The sequence below is a fragment of the Belonocnema kinseyi genome, chromosome 5 (genome assembly GCF_010883055.1).
Source record: "Belonocnema kinseyi isolate 2016_QV_RU_SX_M_011 chromosome 5, B_treatae_v1, whole genome shotgun sequence".
In the NCBI taxonomy this organism is placed as follows: domain Eukaryota; kingdom Metazoa; phylum Arthropoda; class Insecta; order Hymenoptera; family Cynipidae; genus Belonocnema; species Belonocnema kinseyi.
In genome coordinates, this window is record NC_046661.1 from 39,401,278 (window position 1) to 39,421,501 (window position 20,224).

The window sequence follows — 20,224 nt, forward strand, 5'->3', positions numbered from 1 at the left end:
AACAAAATCACTATTGCATATTAGGCCTAGTATATGGCTATCTGCTATTGCCATTAAGCATTTTTTTGTTGAAATCTAATTTTTTAATCTGAAAATTCGACTATTCCATTTTTGCTTAAAAATATATATTTTCAAGTATATTATTCTTCTAGGCAATTGGGTAAAAATTCATATATTCTGTTGAATTGTCAACAGACGAATTTTCTACCAAATAAACTGATGCATTTTCAATTATTCTGCGGAAAATTCCATAATTCTAGCTAGCCAGAGTCAAAACATAAACTAATATCTGCCATAACTTAGTCTAATTTCAATATTTTAATTGCAAGTTACATATCGTTGTTATCGCAAAGCCCGGCACAGCAATCTCACTCAGTCAGGGACGTGAGGAGAAGTCGAGTGGAGAGGGTAAGACGAGCAGGTACACCGCGATGAAATGGCAATCGCCCAATTAGTAGGTAGACTGGCAGGCGGGCGATTTCTATTTCATCGCGGTATACCTGCTCGTCTTTCCCTCTCCACTCGACTTCTCCTTACGTCACTGACTGAGCTAGATTACTATGCCGGGCTTTGCCACCTGGGGGGGCCCTTTGTCCTAATGAGGCACAAAATGCCATACATAAAAATGTTATAGTTTTGCAATCAGATCTTTCATCAAAATCTTAGCAGGAAAAAATTTTTAAAATATAAGACAATATACGTGTCATAGGTAAAAGTTTTGCCAATACTGGTACAGAGTTTCAAAATCTTCTGATGATAAGCTATTATTTCCTGACGAATAAAAGGTGAAAAAGTACCATAATCATATTATCTTTTCCGCATACGCAACTTTGAACAGCTCCAAGTCACTGAAAATAAATTATGGAAATTGTGAAAAATATATATGGTTTCTTTGATCCTTTCTGTACACAATGGTGACATTGCACGCGTCGCATTACATGCGTAGCAGTAGAGCCAGCAAAGTGCCCTGCTGAAAATGCGGTTGCCTCGATTATCGCTATGTCTTTTGTATTGTTCCAAAAAGAAAATAGTTTTTTAAACATCCAAGTGCAACTTTTTGCTCGTTGAAAATACATACAGCACTCTCAAAAGCCAAAAATGTGTAATATGCTTCAAGATTCATCTCTGCACGTTCCTTAGTTTCGGAGCTGACACTTCCCTGCGTTTTTGATGACAACTTATTAATCAATAATTATATTTGATTCTAAATTTCATCATTGTGCACAGAAAGAACCAACGAAGCGATATATTTTTTTTCAGAATTTTTATAATTTGTTCTCAGTGACTTAGAGCTATGCAAACTTGAGTATTCGGGAATGATAATATGATTATGATACTTTTTCACCTTTTATTTGCAAGGAAATAATCGCTAATCATGTGAAAATTTTAAAACTCTGTATCAGTATTGGTAAAACCTTCAACTGCAATATGCATGTTGTCTCATATTTTTAGAATTTTTTTCTGCTGATATTTTCTCGAAAATCTGTACAAAAATCAAGGTGCCTATATTTTCTGGACAGATAGTAGATAGCATTATGGAATTTTCCGCAGAATAGTTGAAAATGCATCAGTTCATTTGGTAGAAGATTCGCCTGTTGACAATTTAATAGAATATACGAATTTTGATCCAACTGCCTGGAAGAATATTATACTTGAGACCAAGTACTCGAATTTTTATACCAGAAAGACGAATCCCTAACGAACCAGTACACAATATAAGTTATTTATTATACACATACACATATAGAAATGCACATTGATTTTATAATATTAAAAATGATGGTCGATTCTTGGGCAATCGAACAGAACTAGGGGATGAAAAAAAGGATTTTGAAAAATAAGGACCAATCTAGTGTATTAAACACAAGGGCAATTTATTAAAAGGAAATTAAATTTCACTTTCCAGGGAACAGAATTAAAAGGAATATACTTATTATAGTAGATTATAATATGGAAAATATAAGAGCATTACTTCCACCGGATGAGTAATTGCCTAAAGAATACCAGGGGCTGCCAAGAAACTCTCTGGAGTATGCATTTTTTAAATATCTTCGTATATTACTCCATATGCACATGTAATTGAAATGTCAGATCCATCAATTGCAAAAAAACTTCAACCATATGCAATTTAATATTTAGACAGCTAATTTCTATCAATTATGTCCAATTCTCCTCCAGTTTCTTCATAGTATATTGAACTATTCGTCTGATTGTCTAACACTTGCAAATTAATTAATACATAATATTTAAATAAAATAGATAATTAGTTTCGATTTCTAAATAGCGTCAATAACACTGACAATAAAATATTATTAATTAATCGCTTTATCATAAAACCTGAATGCCTGAGGGAGTCGGCATCTTGGAACTAGAATTATTGCCAGTTTCCAATCTGTGTTATTAGGAGAAAAATTCTCCGAGGTCTTTTAATCAATCTAGGTGTTAAAGTTGGCTAAATGTTAAATGTATCCAATAATTATTTTAAGAAATATTTTGCAAGTTATTTGCAAGCCCAAGGGAATAATTTCGATTCCAAATGTATCAAAATAATTCGTCTTCGCTTTCCGAGAAATTATTATTATCATGAAATCTTCTTCAATTTGATTTCATTCAATATTTTAATATTCCATTCAGTTACTCAAAGCAAGTTTAATTCAAAAGTATACTGAAAAAATCTGAAAATTTATTTTAGGCAAATTGAAAAATGTAGACAATTTCAAAAATAATGAAGGACTGTTAAATTTGTACGACCAAATATCCAGTATTGTTCTACATTTCAGTACAGTTTTTATAAGCAGAAAATTGATTTCAGATTAGATTTGGAAAGTAGTTAATTGTTTAATTTCCCACTGCAGTATAAAATTAATTATTTAACTTAGCATTGATTTTTATGATTTTTTCCAACTATACAATATTATTATATTAAATACAACATAATAAATTATACTCAATTATTCTAATTCATTATTATTATGTTTTTAATGGTCAGGTGTTAATATGATAATAATAATAATAATAATAATTAGAGGATGTTTTTTAAATTCAATATATTCTATATTAGGAGCTATTTAATATCAATATTATTAATATTTTACATGAATTTCATTATACAAATGCATACACACACACACACACACATATATATATATATATATATATATATAACGTAACATTTAGAATAAGAATTATTAAATAATAAAGATAATTACAATTTTTAGTTTTGATTAAAAGTTTAACAACAAATGATATTATGTTTCGTCTAACTTTTTCTGAATATCGACACGATAAGTACATAATATTAATTTGAAACAGATTATTAGCTAAGATTAGTAGAATTTTCAGATTAAAAAACTATTTTTCACCCAAATAATTCATTTTCAACAAAGTAGTTGGACTATTAAGTTGTAAAATCCATTAATTGTTTCATTTCCCAGTGCAGTTTAAAATTGATTATTTAACTAGGCATTAATTTTAATGATTTTTTTCAACTATACTAAGTTACTATAATAAATAATACTAATTTAAAAAGCAATTAAAGTAAGTGAACGCACATATAAATTATGTTTATAAATGTCTCTGAAAATCTGAAAAGCTTTACATTTCGAACGATTCTGTTGGAAAAGCAATTATTCTCTGTACCCACCCATACAAAGTCATGAAATAAAATTTGGGATAATTTGCCATAATTGCTATTTAAGCAGGAACAGTCGATGTACGGAGAATAATTGCTTTTTGAACAGAATCGTTCGAAATGTACAGCTTTTCAGACTTTCAGAAACGGACAGTCGTCATTTCCTCCACGGCTACCTGAGTACCCTTCGCCTTCCAGTGCGCAGCGACACTACCCCTCACTGGATTCGAAGTTGCTCCAGGTCCTCGATGCTACGTCCCCTGTGGAAATAATCCCTTTGTCTTCCAACTTGTATCTATTTCTATTTCAAGAATATGAGTATGTCCAAGAAAATCATTTAAGTGTACAAAATCAGATTAATGCAAATCCAATAAAGTATAAACATGATATATCAACATTTTATCGACGAAAAATTATACAATTTTCCACTTTTGGTAAATTATTCATACAATACAATACTATATTATACTAAATACAAATATTAGAAATTATAAATGAAAACAATAATAAACAATAATAATAAATAAAAAATAATACAACAATAAATACAATTTTCCACTTTTTATGGTAAGTTATGGTCTTACAATGATTTTCGTATGTTGCAGTTTTTTCTAAAATTTTTAGTTTTTGGTCCAATTTTAAATTGAAGTGACGTTTGGCAACGTCGAGTGTGAGTATGTTATTCGTAATTTGCCCATGAACTCGAGCACGTGGAATGGACGCGACATTGAAATACCTTAAGTTCACTAACGCCAGTCATACATTTACGGTATAAATAATTCTTTTTCTATTCTTTTAGGCTCTGAATGATAATTTTCGAAGCAGATATGGATTTCGGATAACATTCTATCTATATCAGAATTATTTTAGATTTTTTTCATTTTTCAATCTTATTATATACTACAAAAGTACGTATTCCCATAAGACCACATGTTATTTGCAATCATTGATTTCTCGACTATGAAGCTGGGAAAGGTTAAAAAAATGTAACCAGAGCTTCAGTACATTTTAATACAACTGTCATCCAAATATTAAACGATTCTCATTTGTAATTCTATTATCGAGGGTACTCCCTTAAGTTAAAAAACGTAAGTGTTTCAAGAAGTTATTATTTTGTAGAAATTGTTGATGTACGTGGTTCGCTTTAGGGTCAGGTGAATTGATAATTAAGTTGTTTCACACGTTTCGGCCCACAATGGTGGCCCTCATCTGTGAGTTTGATTAAATATGTGAAAATTACATAATGTCTTGATAAGTTAAAGTTGTCAGAAAACATTGCAGTTCCTTTAAAAATTGCCCTGTAGTTCAAATATCAAATTATAAAAAACTTTGTAGTCGAATAATTATTTAAGTATTCTTTAAAAAAAATTTTTCCTTTCGTCGAAAAATTTATTTTGAAAGTTAAACCATTTTTTTTTACTTTTGCAGAAATAATTCTTATGATAAAAGAAAATTTATTACCTATTTTCACGAATTCTTTAGCGAAAATGTTTAAACTTAAAAGCAGAATTATATAATTATATAACTACAATGCTTTGTTTTTTCACTAATTTATTTTGTACTACAGTGTGATTTTGGAAATGTTTTACTTTCACATAAATAATTTTAAACAGTGAAAGAAAACTCAGTACATGGCAATTTCAAAAATGGAAATTATAAACACTTTGAAAAATTAGAAAATTTACAGAGTTATAAAACTTTGTTAAAGGAAAATTTGTATATAAAAAATAGAGGAAAATTTTTTTAAGTAAAATTTTCCTCGACAATCTGTATTCTTACTAATGTGAAAAAATGTGCATCAACTTTTCGTCGATATAAGGAAAAGAAAAGTTTGTAAAGATTATTTGAATAAATATTTAGCTACAAAGTTTTTTTTTTTATTTTGTATTTTTACTACAGTGCGTCTTGAAGAGAAAAATGTTTATTCTCATAGATATTATTCCTCATCATAACAGAAAAATTCATTAAATAACACTATTTCTCTTATACACAAAAAGCTGTGTTTAAGGGTTTCAATAAAAAAATTTGATTTAATATACGTCGCTAAGAAATAATGTTACGACTGCAGTGTTTCCTGAAAACTTAAAAAAATTGTTTATAAATTTTCTTACAAAATTTTTCTACTAAATTTTAATTGTTTTTTAATTAGTTTTTCTTCGTTAAAAGATTTGTTTAAACAAAATTACTTTCAATTGTAGAACAGCATACCTTCAAGAAATTATGTACTTTTCACAGATTTAAGCACACTCACTGATAAGGATCACCATTATGTGCCAAAATATTTGAAACAACTCAATTGTTTGCAATTCAGCTGACCCTAAAGCCAACAATGTACATCAACAATTTCTACAAAATTTAGTTTTGATGGTCAATAAAATCCTCCAGCGATGGAACCTAACACCGAGGGCCTGAAGCAACTTCGAATACAGTGAGGGGTAGTCTCGTTTGGCAGTGGAAGGGGAAGGTTCAACAGGTAGCCGTGGAGGAAAAGACGATCGCCCTTCAGAAACATTTATAAACCTAATTTATATTTGAGTTCACTTACTTTAATTGCTTTTTAAATTAGTATTATTTATTATAATAACTTTGTATAGTTGAAAAAAAATCATTAAAGTCGATGCCTAGTTAAATAATCAGTTTTAAACTGCACTGGGAAATGAAACAATTAATGGATTTCATAACTTAATAGTCGAACTACTTTGTTGAAAATGAATTATTTGGTTGAAAAATAGTTTTTTAATCTGAAAATTCTATTAATCTTAGCTAATAATCTAACGATTGTGTACATACGCTTGATAATTTAATATAATTAATAGGTATTACTAATTACTAATTAAATCTCGTGGGAACGGGTTTCCCGACAAAATGAAGCATTTTTTCGTCTATAAAATTTGGCTTAAAAAATGAATTTTTGTCGCTGTACTAAATTTTAGATCCAATTAAACCTTGAAATCAAATTGAAGCAGATTTAATTATAATAATAGTTTCTCGGAGAGCGAAGATGAATTGGTTTGATACATTTGGAATCGAAATTATTCCCTTGGGCTTGCAAATAACTTGCGAAATATTTCTTAAAATAATTATTGGATACATTTAACATTTAGCCAACTTTAACACCTAGATTGATTAAAAGACCTCGGAGAATTTTTCTGCCAATAACACAGAATGGAAACTGGCAATACTTCTAGTTCCAAGATGCCGACTCCTTCAGTCATTCATGTTTTATGATAAAGCGATTAATTAATAATATTTTATTGTCAGTGTTATTGACGCTATTCAGAAATCGAAACTAATTATTTATTTTATTTAAATATTATGTACTAATTTATTTACAAGTGTTAGACAATAGACGAAAAGTTAAATCTACTATGAAGAAACTGAAGGAAAATTTGACATAATTGATAGAAGTAATGCTCTTATATTTTTCATACCATAATCTACTACAATAAGTGTATTCATTTTAATTCTATTCCTTGGAAAGTGAAGTTTAATTTCCTTTTGATGAATTGCCCTTGCGTTTAATACAGTGGTGTGGCCCTTATTTTTCAAAATCCTTTCTTTTCACCCCCTAGTTCTGTTCGATTGCCCAAGCATCGAGCATCCTTTTTAATATCATAAAATTAATGTGTATGTCTACATGCGTATGTGTATAATAAGTAACTTATATTGTGTACTGGTTCGTTAAGGATTCGTCTTTCTGGTATAAAAATTCAAGTACTTGGTCTTAAGTATAATATCCTTCCAGGCAGTTGGATCAAAATTCGTATATTCTATTAAATATTCAACAGGCGAATCTTCTACCAAATGAACTGATGCATTTCAACTATTCTGCGGAAAATTCCATAATGCTATCTACTATATGTCCAGAAAATATAGGCACCTTGATTTTTGTACAGATTTTCGAGAAAATATATGCAGAAAAAAATTATAAAAATATGAGACAACATGCATGTTGCAGTTGAAGTTTTTACCAGTACTGATACAGAGTTTCAAAATGTTTACATGATTAGCGATTATTTCCTGGCAAATGAAAGGTGAAAAAGTATCATAATCATATTATCATTTCCGAATACTCAAGTTTGCATAGCTCTAAGTCACTGAGAAAAAATTATAAAAATTCTGAAAAAATATATCGCTTCGTTGATTCTTTCTGTGCACAATGATGACATTTTTGGCTAGATTTTTAAATAGATAATTCAAATCGGATAAAATTTGTAGGGTTTCGTAATACCGGGCTGAAAACCTTATAGTTTCATTCAAGTGTCCATCCGTCCTCCCCCCTTCGTACAAAAGAACATAAGCGTCAACATTTGGCAAAGAAAAAGGGAATAAGCACCAAAATTTTACACACAAAAAATGGATAAATTCCAACATTTTTTTCCTACTTTGACACGATTTTATACACATTTTTTAATTCGCAATCACCATGTTATGAGCCTTTAAGGCCCCCTGAAAAGTAAGCGTTAGAAACCCTGTTGAATTTAAAGTCACATAAAAGAGTCGATAAACATCGCACTTAGCAAATACTATTAAGATTAATGAGATATTATTGATACTATACTTTTTATTTCAGAATTCAGTAGCGAATAGTTAAAAGAATAATAGGTCCTCGTTGCGTATTGAGTTTCATTTTGATTACCGTCATATCTCCAGTTTGACAAATTTACTTTACCTACTGATTAAATAAAAATTCTAAAACAAAATTAGATCTTGAAGAAAAAATATGTATACAATAAATGCCTGTGAAATCTGTTCTAGTGAAAGTTTTAGCCAAATTATCAGCTGGTTTTTTAATTGAAAAGTATTGTTGAATTTTTTATTTCAGAATACCGAGATTATTATACCCGATATCAGAAATCAGTGCCTGAGCAAATGCCGAATCTCCTCAGTCTCCTGCCTTCCGTATTATCGCACAATGCAAAAACGAATCATCCAATGCCGACGAATATAATTGAAAGGCTAGATTGGCTTAATTCCCAGCCACATGAAAGATCTTCGATTGCTACACTTGGCAGTATTCACACTTTGAGTAGATTCGCTTCCAACGAAAAGGCAGAAACTCCTCAGGCTCAGATTCCACAAATTGATGTAAGAAAATTTAATCAAACTGTTAACATGGCGGCTATCAGACCGAGAAACTAAAATAAAAAAATAAAAAAACATTTTTTTGGGAAAAATAGTTTAGCGTGTTAAATTCTACAATAACCCAAGAATTTTCTGTGGCAATCGCATATGTCGATTTTAAGGGGTTACATGGGTTTAGACTTTAGAAAGCTAAAAAAACATATTATTTCAATTTTTTGTATATAATCATAAATTGTTTTATTCAAAATGTGAAGTCTAGCTGTAATAACGACATTTAAACAATATTTTCCGAAATTCTCATTAAAATTTTTTTTAAATTTAGTTGTTGGGACCTGATTTTAGAGAAACCCCTTGGCAAAACGTATCTTTACGGTGGTCAAGATAACCCAGGATAGCTTTATCGGAAATCAAAAAACCAAATATTTTATGTTAGTAGGTGAGTCTCTTGCTTGAACGAAGAATTTAAAACAATTAAAATTTGAAATCTTGGCAGTTTTATACAAAAAGTACAATGCTCGGTAAAATTTATACCACGCATTGTCTTGAAAAATGAGTTAAGATCAAAGAAAAAAGAAAACCTTCGTTCAATCACTAGTCAATTTTATCTAGAAAAAGTGTGCCAAATTTCAGTAAAATCGGTACATTAGTTTCTGAGAAATCGTGTTAACCGACTTTAAAAGTAGAGTTTTGAAAAAAGGCACGCCAATTGGGAGCAATGCATAAAACTAAAATATTTGAAAGAGTAATCCTTAGAAAGAGCGAGAATTGAGCGAGAAATGCAGGCAAACAATAGGTAAGCCGATGCCTCGATATACTTATGAAGCTTCTCGCCGGCCGAACCTAATGGCATGAATTTATAAAAGCTTTATCTCCTAGAGGTTTATTCCGATTGACTTAAAAGTTTAAGAGAACATTCTTGGCAAGTTATACTATCAGATAAAAAAATATTTGAAAAATCGATTTTTTGTAATTTAAAATCCCATGTAACCCCTTAACCTGAAACAAAGTATATGAATTGTAAGGCCAGTATTGAAAATTTCGACTTTATAAGTGACTATTTGGAAAATAATCTCAGTTTGAACTTTCGAGATACTAAAGCATAAATTAAAAATTAACTTGATAGAAAAATCGATTTTTTTCTAAAAGAGCCTGATCGATTATTTTTTATTTAGACTCAAATTGTTCGTAGGATATCAAATAGCTATAGCTGTAATAAAAAACAAACTCTCATCTGCGAACAACTTTCAGTTACAGCATATTTTATTAGCTGAGATAAATGCATAAAGAATAAAGTAAATTTAAATGTTACATTAGTATTTAAGACGTTTAGCATGTATTTAACGTTTAATTCATCCCACTATTCTAATGCTGTCAAATAAAATATATGTGACGTTGATGTCAGGAGCCGAAAGCGTCGATCGTTCCACTTTTGGAAGAACCTTCAACAGATAAATCTGACCCTAGAGGGCAGGACTCGATAAAAAGGATAACCGTGGAATGTGAATCGCTGAGAAACGAAATTGAGGCGATTCAAGCTGAAGCTAAAAAGCTAAGCGGAAAATTGGCGCAGTTGACAGTTATCGAGCACAGTGAGGAGAAAGATTTTGCAGCTCTTGAAAAACGAAGAAAGATTAAAGCGAAGACGTTCGACTTATTGGAAAATGGAGAAGAGAATATCCAGAAACTTAAGGAGACTATTGAGGCAAATTCAAATAAGTTGATAGGATTGGTCAATCAGTGGGAGAAGCACAGGTTGCCTTTAATTCAAAAGTACCGAGAAGAAAGGGAAAAACACTCATCGAAAGCTGTGAGTACTTCTATATTTTCTATTTAAAAAAATAATTTTAATTTTTTCTCGACTTTTTCATATTACACCAATTCTAATAAATATTTATTGCTATCATTTGTTATTCAATGTTCATTCGAAGCATTTTTTTAGAGTGAAAGTCAGAGAAAGCTTGATGAAATAAGTAATTTAAAAGAAAAAGAAAAGGAACTAACTGAGGAGGGTCGCCAAAAGGATCAGCAGTATTCCCAACTAGTAGGCGACATCCAAAAGCTCCCGAAGGAAGTCACCAGATCTGCCTACACTCAGCGAATTCTCGAAATAATCAACAACGTCCGAAAGCAGAAGGACGAGATTGATAAAGTTCTTGGAGATACTCGTAGCATTCAAAAGGAGATCAACACTTTAACAGGCAGATTGGAAAGATCATTTACAGTCGTAGACGAGTTGATTTTTCGTGATGCGAGGACCAATGATGCTTCTCGAAAAGCTTACAAACTCCTCGCCACTTTGCATTCTGACTGCAGTGACCTTGTTAACCTGGTCGAAGAAACCGGAGCAACTGTGAGGGAAATTCGGGACTTAGAAGAACAGGTGATTTTAAATGAGTCGGTTTTAGATATCTTTCCCTTGAACTATTTGCCTATTCAAACTTTAATTTTTTAAATAGTTTCCCTTCTAATATTCTGACATTTTAACTGATGTTACCGATGTTTCAAAATCAGTTTATTTTGCCCACTTTTTGCATTATTTTGTTATTTTGTTAATAATTTAGGTTTAAAATTACATAATAAAGTTTGATAAAATTTAACAGTTTCTGTTCTTTCAGAATCCTTACAGGATCTGCAGTTTTATTTAAAATACTTACACCATTTTAATAGCGATAGACAGAATTTTGACCACTTTAGGTTCCCATAATTTTCCAAATTTCCTTCGATAATTATTATTTTGCACACGCATGAAAATGGCGATATTCTATGTCTGTAAAGTAATATTCGTGCGAAAAAGGCACATTTTTGCGATTTTTTTTGAAGACTCAGTTAAAATCTATTTATTAATGCCAATTGTATATTAAAGTATAGCATTCAAAGAATATTTTGTAAAGTTTTTATGTTGAAATATTAGAAAATACGGCAATTGCAGCAATTATACGGAAGCGTCTCGGAAAATAGTAGAATTGCGGTGCCCGTCATAACTCGGTGCTGCATCATCTTAAATCCAAAAACCAAAGTTCTTTCGTTAGATAATTACTTCCCCCAGGTAACACTGAGAGGGTTTTTCGAAATGTCAATTTTTCACTTTTTGGGAACACTTTGAAGTGAAAAACTCGTTTTTTGCGAAAAAAAATCGGGTAATTTGTTATTGTAAAATAAAAAATATTAATGAATTTGAAAAAAACTCTCCAGCGTTACCTCGTAAATAATGTACAGAAATAGTGTTCAAAGTTTCAAAAGGATAGGTGCAGTAGTTTTGAAGTTAGGAGGGGCACCGACTTTGGAAATGTGAGTTGTGGGAAAAACGCTACTGAACAATTTGGAATAAAATTTTCATAAGCGAGTTTTATCGGCTTAATTCACACTAAATGATCAATGCCAGGTCCATAAACAATGTTGCTATCATCCTTGATATCTAAAGCATCTTTTTGCTTTTGTCTACGACGAATTCTGCCTTCTTTTGTCGATTTTTCAGCTCTGAGTCGTGCATGAGACGCGGTTGCTTAAACCGCTGTATCCTCGTTAGTTTTGCTCCGATTTATCTCAATTTTTCACACAGTATTCTTGAAAGGCTCTCCATTCAGAAAATTTTTTTTTGCAAAAAAATATTTAAAACTATACCCCCTCCCCCCTCAACTGATAGTAGAGGAATCTGAAACTTTATGCACACTTTTTTAGAGGCGGAAAATCGCCATTTTCATTCATTTTTAGAAACAAAAAAATCGTATGTAACACGTGCAGGAAGCTATTACACTAGTGGATTTAAATTTGAAAATGAAGAATTTCGTAATAATATTAACATTTTCTTAAATATTTAAGGTTCACATATACAACTTATATTTATTTTTTAAAAATTCTGGAATTTCTTATTATTTATCGTGTTCTAATATATGATATTCTTTCTCAAGTGTATCCGCACTAAAAATCAAATTTTTCCGATCGAAGTCAAACTTGGGCAAAGTGTTGTGCCATTGGATAGTCGTTTATGGAAATTTGTTTTGTAATTTGGATGGATATTCCAGCAACGGGGTCGGGGTGACAAATTTGGAATTTTCGTGGATATCGTCTATTTCGGCGATTTTTAAACCTTCCAATGCCGATAAAAAATTGATCCATTGATCCTAAGAATTTTTTGCAAAAATAAATATTTATCCCTCAATATTTGCTCCTCCTCCTTACATATTTATTCAAACGACAACAAACAATTTCAATAAACTACTATCCAACAGCACAACACTTTGACAATGTAGCCTTTGCTTTTCTTATCTGATTTGCAGAAGTAATTAAACAACTCAAAGTTTTTGTAATATATAAAATATTACAAATTGAAAGGTACCCAGTCTAAACCTGTTAACTGAAATTTCAGAAATTTTACACGGTGAACGAAAATTATTTTTATTTTTTCAAATTTCAATTTTTGTTTTAAACCGTAAAATGTATTTTGTTCATTTGCTAGAGAAAGATTATACACGTTAGTTTCATAACATTTAAATCAAGATTGAACGTTATATGACAAGTCAAAGCTATACATATGTTATTTACAAGGGGCCCAGAGGTAATTTAAAATAGTTTATTGCAAAAATTTGCTGAGTGTTTGTAATCGAGACGCGACGCTCACATTCGTCTTTACAGCGATCTTTAGAAGAAAACATCGAAGATGACGTGAAAGCAGCCGCAAATAACTTTCGACCACACATACACTTAACTGCATACACACTGACATGTGTCTCACTGTACTGTTCTATGAGTAAGCTGAGCCGATGTGAAAAAACACGGATTTCCCATAAGACATCATAAGCAGTTAACAGGTTTAGACCGCGGACCTATGCTTTAGATACCAAAAAGCGATTTTCAAAAATCCATAAAAAAAACTAAAAGGAATTTTTTCGTTTCGTTTGCGGGATATTAACTGCATATAAAAATGTTTCAGAAAATAAAAAAAATCATTTTAGAAGAAAAATTCAGTTAACAGGTTTAGAACGTAGACCCTTCAATTTATTTTTCAGTTTTTTCTTAAGTAAAATATTTATATCACTTTATCTTTCACCATTGTAAAGAGTAGGTTTTTTGTTATTGAAAAATACAATTTTTATAAATCATACAACCAGCCTATTTTAAATCCAAACGTTTAAAATTGGATATATTTTCCGACTCAGGTTTAAAATTTCTAAATTTAACAATTCTAATAGCCCGAGATGCCGCTGCAAAATTTGACATGTATAATGTTAATGCAAAAATCCAATTTCTTAAATTGTATTGTTATTAATTGGCCACTGCTGTAAACGGTTGCCATAGTGATCTTAGTGCAAAGTTAAAAAACAATTCCAAAACAGCAATTATTTATGGATTTTTTTTTAATTTGCAAACATATTCTTAAAGAATAATTTTTGTTTTTTTTATGAAGCACTCGGTCACTGGTCCAATATAGCAATGGGTTGCCATAGTGTAACCCGTGCTGAATCTCAGTTCCCAGGTCAAAGTGGTGACTTACCTTTAAACTTTTTGCAACTATCGAGTTAATGGACGGATTTTTCATAGAAATGAAGAGCGTAAGATTTCAATCATTATGCAACGTGGTTGCTACGGCTCCGATAGTGCAAACGAGTTGTTGGTCGCTTTAAAAAAAGTCGCGCGGCGCAGCATGACGACGACACGATCGTTTTCGACTAGTTACGGATGAACATTTTCATGACAATTGCGTCAGTATAATTTACTGCAAGTAATTCCTGCAATGAAGAAGTGTTTTTTGGGCGAAAAAAGGGATGATGGCGTCACAGAGTTTGATTACGATTCGGTTGCACATTTATGCAGAAAAGAAGCGTTCATTTGGAATCTTCATGACATCTTTATTAAACCTAATTGGATTTTCCGACATCATTTAGATTCTCACGATACAATTCTACTTTTCCATGTACGTGCTTTTTGTGACGACGGAAACCCAACCTTTGGCAACGTTTTGTAGAAGAGTCGTCATCAAACTCTGTGACGCTATCATCCCTTTTTTCGCACAAAAACACTTCTTCATTGCATGGATTACTTGCACTAAATTATACTGACGAAAATGTCCATCCGAATCTAGTCGAAAACGATCGTGTCGTCGTCTTGCTGTGCCGCGCGAAATTTTTTAAAGCGAGCAACAACTTTTTTGCAAAAACGGAGCCATGGCAACCGCGTTACTTAATTATTGAAATTTTACGCTCTTCATTTTTATGAAAAATTATACATGACGAATTTTGCAGCGGGATCTCGGACTACAAGAATATTTAAAAAAATCGAAAAAATGTGGAAAGTAAGGGTCCAAACTTAAAGCACGTAACGGTTTGTCGGTTCTCTTTACCCCTCCTCTTTTTATAACAATGGAACTATCACAAATTGACACAAGAGTGTCTACCCCCTTCTTCAGATGTTACGTAATTTAAGTATGGCCCCTAACACAAAATAAGGGGCCGTTCTTAAAGGATAAATAATTACTTTTTTTGACCACCCTACTGTAGTATGGGTATTTTCATTAAGATTTTTGCGCTTCCTTATTTTTTATTCATTTCCAAAATTTTTATTAATATAATTTACCTAGATTATTATAAATAATTTATTAATAAATTACTCCAATTTTAATAATCGAATTATCTTCAAAATTCCATTTGCATATAGGCAAATCTTTAAACTTTAAAATACACCTTACTAATATATTTATTTAAAAATTAAAAATTAATAGTCTTCGATTGAAATCCTGTTTACATTTATAAAAAAAAATTAATTCTTATATTAATTTCTATTATTTATAACCCCCTACCCCATCTATTAGATTAATTTGAATTACTATGAAATGAAAATGAGTAATCTTACTTACCAGTGTTCCAATGTTAAATTTAAGAAAATGTGCTGTTACTGTTTTTCAGATTGATTCGGAATCGACGAAAAACGTGGGCGATAACCTAGAGCGAATAACGGCTGATTTGAAGCAGATGAAGCAAGAAACGGCTACCTTGACGGCACAGCTTCAAAATAAAAATTCGTGATCGATTCGTGATTCGAGTCGCTTCGTGATCAAAAGGCTATATCGACCAAGCCATGCCGAACGTGCCTTGGCACTCGGATTTTTTTAAGATGGAAGGTAAGCCCTGAGAGCTGCTCAAAAGCCTGGAATTAACAGGGAGCCTAATTTTTTAAGCAATAAAGCTTTAAATTCATAGAGAGCGAAGAATCCTCCGATTGTATATTGTGAACCTCGAGGAGCCATTTCAGCTCGGTGTCTATGTGACAGATGGTAAATGTCAATCAGGAAAGACGAACCATTGACGTACATTTAAAACGCAAACAAAAAATGTAGTTTTTTCATAATGTTCGCGAAGCTAATGTACAAAGTGATGCGTGTTCAAAAATGCATCGGATTTTGTAATTTATTCTATGTCAAGTATAAAAGAAAGAAATAAGAATTTTTTAGTTTGGTCTCTTTTTTTCATATGTAAGATTTAAATGAAACTTATTTTTTAACAATATTTCTTTTTATTTAAAAATTGGTCGTTACTATTTCCGTTTCTGGCTTTTTAGTTCGTATTTTTATTGTCGGCTCCTTTGGCCGACTTCGGGCGGAACATAATTCTCCTCCCGTTTCAATTTCTTCTTCAAGATTTTATCGTCTATCGCTATAGATTTCTTCTTTTCCAATATTTTTTCGATTTGTAGTTCTATCTCTTCTTCTTTATCGAAGAACGTCAACAATCGTTCTGTTTTTTCGAGGTCTCTCTTCATCCTCTTAACCCTCTTTATTCTTGCTAGTTTATTTATTTCTGCAAGGTGCTTTTGCAAGACTTCAGTTCTTATGTTCAACCACTCTGAAAATTTCTGAAAAATATAAAAACGTTATCAAATTTTGCTGTTAGACTTTGCTCATATTACAATAATTTATTTTGGTTAAACATTCAGTTTAATAGAATAATACAGTGATAAATAAAGATGTTATTAAGGTATAATGTTACAAATGCCTGAAACCTGAGTTTAATCGCACAAGAAAGCTTCAGTTTTACACATCTCTAACATTATGCAATCACATTTTTTTGGCTTCAACTTCGTTTATCCATCTGATTTTATAACCGAAATCGGTAAAATTTGTAGAAATAATTGGTCAAAATAAATTTCTACGGGGCGGACAAAATCAAAAATCGGGAAATGATTAGGAATTTGAACTCTGAAAAAGCGATAAATTAAAATGAATTTATTTGTTGAAGTTTTTAATTGCCAGCAGAAAACTCGATTTGAACGTGCACTATTTTAAATATGTATTTTAAATTTTATAACTTTGAGACTTTGAGTTCAAAATATTCCATTTGTTACATTTTCAAGCAGAATTATTCAGTTTCAGGGTTGCCGTTTTAGTCACATAAAAAATTCTTGGTCATTTCTCGGTTTCTTCCCGGTACGAAAAAATTTTTCACGGTCAATGAAATAAAAAAATTCGAACTCTAAAGCTAAAAAATTTTACATTGAAAGTGATAAAACGTAAGTTGCAAACCATTTTAATTAATTTTAAGCTAGAAATATTACAAATTGAACGATTAAATTTTTTATAAGCTGAACGCTTCTTAAATGAAAAGTTAAATTATTTTCATTTTAAATATTTCTTAAATCCTTCAAAAGCTCCAAATTTTTATTTTATAATATTGAAATATCTACCATGTTGTTGTACATTTATTCGAATTTTAAATTATATTTGAAATTTTTTCAGAACTTCAAAAAATCGTTTACAATGATTCGAATTTTTTCTTTTGATCCTGCAAAATAAAAAATATTTCCTTAAAATCTTCCAGATTCTCTTTTGACCATTCGGAAATAATTTTAAATCTTTTTAAACATTCCCTTAAAATTTATTTTTCAAAATCAAAAGTCATTTTCAATTTTCCTGGGAATCTTAAAAAATGTTTTTTATTCTTTTGAAGCCTTTCAGAATACTTACATTTTTGTTCGAAATCTGCAAAAATCTATATTTTGTTTTAAATTGGGCTGTGGGTTGTTGTTTGCACCGAAATTTCGGTACTAACAACCCGATTTTGTCGGTATACGTAGACACTTCGTTTAAATTATTTGAAATAATTTAAAATTAATTTTGAATTAGATTTGAACATTTGATTTTTGATTACTGATTTTATACGAACAATCAAATTTTTCTTAATATTAGGCAATTGTTATTTTTCTTCATTTTAAATTTTAAATTTTTTTAAATTTTAGATTAACACAACGTTTTGACTTTAATAAAAGCTTTTAATTCTGAATATATTATTATAAAGTTTAAAAAAAATCGAAAGTAGTTTTAAAAGTTTTCAATCGGGCATTTACATTTGTTCAACTACCAAGACTTTCCGAGTGAAACCGCTTAATCTTTTAAAAAAGGACCCTCGGTACATAGCAAGTCAGTTGGGAGAAAGCTTCGATTTTTTATTGACTCACACTCTCAGTCATAATTCTGGTAACATCGCATTTATGCAAGCGTGTTATTCGAAATTCGCGCATAAACTAGAGCACGTGAAACGGATAGAGCATTCTCTTTAGGCCATACAAATTTGAAGGGCCGAACCTCCGGGGGTATACCTGTAAAGAAAAATACATTGCCAGTATAGGGGTGACATATTTCGGAGAATTTTTTAAAATAAAAGAAGAAAAATGATGAAATATTGTTTCATAGTATGGTGTAATAAACACAGTGCTGCGCACCCAGGCACAAGATTTTTTCGGATTCTAAGAGGCATAACTGAGAAAAATCAAAAGTTTATCAGAAAATCTCGTGCTGGGCCTAGTGATCTGTCAACAAGTGAACTTATTATACTGTCAAAGAGAAGAAGGGTAATGTGGATAAGTGTTTTGCGGCGTGGGCCTTTAAGTGCAAGTCAATTAGAAAATGCTCGGATTTGCGAGGAACATTTTATGAGTGGTAAGTAAGAAATGTATGCGTTTCGAGTGTAAGGTTATGTTTACCACAATTGTAGCGGAAGAATTATTTGTGATTTATATTTATTGCAATCGTTTCTAATTCGTTTGTATCATAAAGGCATTCTAGCTGACTTGGCGAATAAGGATCATCCTGATTGAGTGCCTCGTCAAAAATTATGTTATGAAAAAGGAGCCGCTCTAAAAAGGAAAAGTTCACTGTCCCGCTACCACATATCTGCAAAAAGGGATGTTTCCCTACCGATAGAAATCTCTGAGTATATTCTAAAGATTCTCTAGGGTCAGAGAAGCTCAGAGAAATTCTCCGCAGGCACTCAGGTAGATATTTTTAAAGATCCAGGTAGCCCTTTTAAATGTTTTAAAGGCTTTAAAATGTCCTTTCCGAAACTGAAATAGAAATACGATCATAAATAACAAGCAGAGGGGCTATATCAATAGAGTAACCTACACTCAAGGGTCCTTTGTTAAGCTTTCGGATTAAAATTTAGAAGTAGATTTTTTAAATCAACATTTTTTAATACAACTAGAAAATTGTATTTTAGTATATAAGTTATAATTATAAATAAGTATAATGAGAAAATTCATCAATTAAAAAAAAAAGTGTTAATAATTTGAAGAGAAATTTAAAAAGGGAAACTCGGGTTAACAACGTCCAACTAATGTAAATAACGCTGCCCGCCCGGTACGTGATGAATAAAAAAGGAACATTATATTACCGTTGCACCACTCTTAAAAGGATCATTAAAAGGACCTTGAAAAGGACCCAAATCTCTCAGACTATCTCGGAGGCTAAATCATTCAAATCGACTCTGCTTATAGACTCAAATGGGCCAGGTTATTTCGCTTCAGACTACTCAGAGATTTCTATCCGTAGGGTTTTCATAGGAGAATATAAATTTTGCTTAAGGGCATGTGATACTTAGAAAATTAAACGATCAAACGAACTTACCTAAGTGAAGTTCGATCGTCATTATACGACCGTCTCGTTCGAAGGGATTTTTATTGTAGTTCCGCTACTTTACGCCAGATCGCCATAAATTTAAAAGCCAAAACTTTCCATCACCGCCTACCTGCGCTTGCTTGTAGAGACTTCATTTAGTTTAGAGATCTCCTGTAAATTGTCTGAAAGTTCTTTCCGGTACCCGACAGAACTCGTGGGAGGGAAATAAATTCTTTTTGATAAAGAGGGGTAGAAAAACAACATTTGAGACTCCGGATTCTATAACCACGCATAAAATTTGCCTGGCCGCTTCAAGCCGCTCGAGTTGGCCCCTGATGGCTTGAAAATCAGTTTCCGAAAATTCAACTTTTTAAGATATCACTTCATAGGAAATTTCATGGCACATCTTTTTTCTCTCGACAAAAAAGTTGTATCTTTCACTGTTTCTGTAAAAAATCCAAAAAACTTAATTTTTCAGACAAGAAAATTTACTAAATATTTTCACTTCAACTCGCTCCGAAAGTCAAAGTTCTTAATATTTTAAGATGAAAATTTGAGTGCTTGTCCTTCAAACTGTTTTTAAGATAATGTGCTATTGAAAAATAATTGGTTTTGTTAAATAAAAA

General features: G+C 31.3%; 2 protein-coding genes across 6 annotated transcripts in view; one reads left to right on the forward strand and one right to left on the reverse strand.

Moving 5' to 3' along the window:
• The window catches only part of LOC117172284 (coiled-coil domain-containing protein 22 homolog), a 63,098-nt gene extending 46,949 nt beyond the window's left edge, over nucleotides 1–16,149 (forward strand). The window contains exons 4-7 of the mRNA XM_033360040.1: nucleotides 8,457–8,719; nucleotides 10,119–10,523; nucleotides 10,656–11,096; nucleotides 15,616–16,149. Of these exons, the coding sequence (XP_033215931.1) occupies nucleotides 8,457–8,719; nucleotides 10,119–10,523; nucleotides 10,656–11,096; nucleotides 15,616–15,735 (1,229 nt within the window). The 3' untranslated portion in view covers nucleotides 15,736–16,149. The remainder of the gene's footprint in view (nucleotides 1–8,456; nucleotides 8,720–10,118; nucleotides 10,524–10,655; nucleotides 11,097–15,615) is intronic.
• A 53-nt stretch (nucleotides 16,150–16,202) lies between these two features.
• The window catches only part of LOC117172285 (28S ribosomal protein S27, mitochondrial-like), a 62,058-nt gene continuing 58,036 nt past the window's right edge, over nucleotides 16,203–20,224 (reverse strand). For 4 of the 5 annotated variants that reach the window (XM_033360044.1, XM_033360042.1, XM_033360043.1 and 1 more), the window contains one exon: nucleotides 16,203–16,561. In XM_033360044.1, coding sequence (XP_033215935.1) covers nucleotides 16,277–16,561 — 285 coding nt within the window. In that variant the 3' untranslated portion in view covers nucleotides 16,203–16,276. Of the gene's footprint in view, nucleotides 16,562–18,160; nucleotides 18,302–20,224 lie in introns of all 5 variants that reach the window. The other variant, XR_004467004.1, reaches the window with a different exon arrangement.